The sequence below is a fragment of the Chrysochloris asiatica genome, unplaced genomic scaffold, assembly GCF_000296735.1.
Source record: "Chrysochloris asiatica unplaced genomic scaffold, ChrAsi1.0 scaffold00044, whole genome shotgun sequence".
Lineage (NCBI taxonomy): Eukaryota > Metazoa > Chordata > Mammalia > Afrosoricida > Chrysochloridae > Chrysochloris > Chrysochloris asiatica.
In genome coordinates this window covers 9040822-9043313 of record NW_006408562.1, presented here as the reverse complement: position 1 = coordinate 9043313, position 2492 = coordinate 9040822, and the positions used below count along the sequence as shown (strand labels likewise).

The window sequence follows — 2492 nt, the reverse complement described above, 5'->3', positions numbered from 1 at the left end:
CAAAAGACAGCTATCATATGTTATTTTCCACAATTTAAATCTCTGGACTTTTCATTAATGACTGAAAAACCCTAGAGAAAAATACAAATAGATACAATGCAATGTCATATAATGTTAACTACCAGAAAATAAAGAAAATGAACCATTTCCATGATCTCTTTCAAGAAAGTTTCTTTATAGCCTATGTGTCTTTTCCCAAGAATATTTACTTAGATGGTATACAATTTGAATGCTGACTATTCTAACATGAAAAGAGATTACAAGGAGTAAAACTGTAACTAGCCATTTGGGGGTAGGTATCACATTTCTGTCTTTTCCTACATAGCATATCAAGAAGTCTTCTGAAGTAATAAACACTTTCCTGTAGTAGAATCTCAAGTAAAATGTTTCTGTTTCTTGTGTGTGTCCTTGAGGAGGAAGACATTGGAGGAAGTCATGAGGTGCCAGCATCCAACAAAATAGGACCAGGTATGCCTGTTGCAGTGAGTCTCCACTAGGCAGAATCCTCTTGTAAGCACCTGCTCTCCTCCAAAGAGAGATCCTGAGGCCATTAAGCTACAGTCATATGTCACTGGTGAATCAAGTTTAATTCCACCCTACCACAACATGAACAATAAGGAGATAGCACATCCCAACTGTGCAGGACACCATCATCACTGGGAACCCCAACCTGAAATACAGAGAGAAACTGATTACAAAGCAATGTCAAATGAGTAGATTTCCAAACTCCCAGCAATGAGGACAGTCCACCTGCTTCTTGAGTTCTACTCATGCCTGGTGAGCACTGTGAGGTATGGAGGCATTATTGTATAAACAGTACAAATGAATACAGTCTAAGGAACTTTATACAGCCCCCAAATCACCTTCAATTTCTAGAAATAAAAAATCTAGTGTTATCTGGATAAATGCTTCTATTAAACATTACCCATTGTCTTAGAGTTTCAATTGTTTTTCAGATTTTTAATTGACACTCTGGAACCTCAATTTCTCCATCTATAAATGTAGATGGCTGGTCTTGAGGCTGTCATTTACTCACACATCAGTCACAGGCCAGTATTAAATCTCTGGGTGCTACCTCTCCCTATACCTCCTATTTTGCACACATAAAACCATCCTTCTTAAGGAGCTGGCTTCCCAGAGAAGGCATGTTCCCATAGGTTCCAGGAATTCCTTACACATAAACCTGTAAAGAGTTTAAGAAGTGCAATCAGGAAATGAGGCTGTCTCTGGCCTAAATACAGTAAGAGGGAAGAAGATCGTCTATGTTAGGTGAGGTACAAGCTGCTTGGGTTATGTATGTTTTGTCTTCTGCCATCAAGTTCATTCTGATTCATGGTGATTCAGTGTGCTACAAAGTAGAACTGCTCCAGAAGGTTTTCTGGGCTAGAATGTTACAGAAACGTGTTGCTAGGTCTTTTCTTTCATGATGCTGCTGGGTGGGTTTGAACTGCCAACTTTTTGGTTGCTGGTCAAGCGGAAACTCTTTTTACCAACTGGGACCTCATGGATGATGCATATAAGAGAGATTCAAAGAGTTGTGGGAAAATGGAATTAAAAGAGAATGAGAGAGCATTAGCAGATTCAGCAGAGTGGCAGAGTATAAGATCAACCTACAAAAGTCAGTCAGATTCCTCTATACTAATAATGACAGCACTGCCATTTACAATAGCCACCCAAAAGATAAAATACTTAGAAATACATGTAACCAGAGAAACAAAGGACCTATATAAAGAAAACTACAAAACACTACTACAAGAAACCAAAAGAAGCTTACAAAAATGGAAGCATATACCATGCTCCCGGTATATGGAAGACTTAGCATTGTGAAAATGTCAATACTACCCAAAGCAATCTACACATATAATGCAATCCCAATCCAGATTCCAACAGCATTCTTCAGAGAGGTGGAAAAAACAATTACAAACTTTATATGAAAAGGAAAGAGGCCTAGGACAAACAAAGCACTGCTTAAGAAGAACAAATTTTACTACACGGCTACAGTGGCCAAAACAGCCTGGTACAGGTACAATGAAAGATATATAGATCAATGGAACAGAATCGAGAATCCAGAAATTAACCAATCTGCATACTGCCAATTGATCTTTGACAAAGAGCCAAAGAACACTGAATAGGGAGGACATAGTCTGTTCAACAGATGGTGCTGGCATAAGTGGAAATCAATATGCAAAAGATTGAAACAAAAACCTTTACCTCACACCATATACAAAAGCCAACTCAGCATGGATAAAAAACCTAAATGTGAATCCCAGAATTATAAAGTTCATCAATCAAAAAATAGGGACAAATTTAAGGGCTCTAACACAGAGCACCATCACTCATCTGTCAGTTTCTCATACTATGGTGGCTTGTGAGTTGCTGTGATTCTGAAAGCTATGCGACTGGTATTTTAAATACCAGCAGGGTCACCCATGGTGGACAGGTTTCAGATGAGCTTCCAGATGAAAACAGAATAGGAAGAAGGAGTGATGAAT

General features: G+C 38.6%; 1 protein-coding gene across 1 annotated transcript in view; it reads right to left on the bottom strand.

Annotated features, from left to right (window-relative positions):
- Nucleotides 1-585: 585 nt before the first annotated feature.
- Nucleotides 586-2492, bottom strand: part of OCA2 (oculocutaneous albinism II) — a 223528-nt gene continuing 221621 nt past the window's right edge. The window contains exon 23 of the mRNA XM_006861920.1: nucleotides 586-670. Within this exon, the coding sequence (XP_006861982.1) occupies nucleotides 586-670 (85 nt within the window). The remainder of the gene's footprint in view (nucleotides 671-2492) is intronic.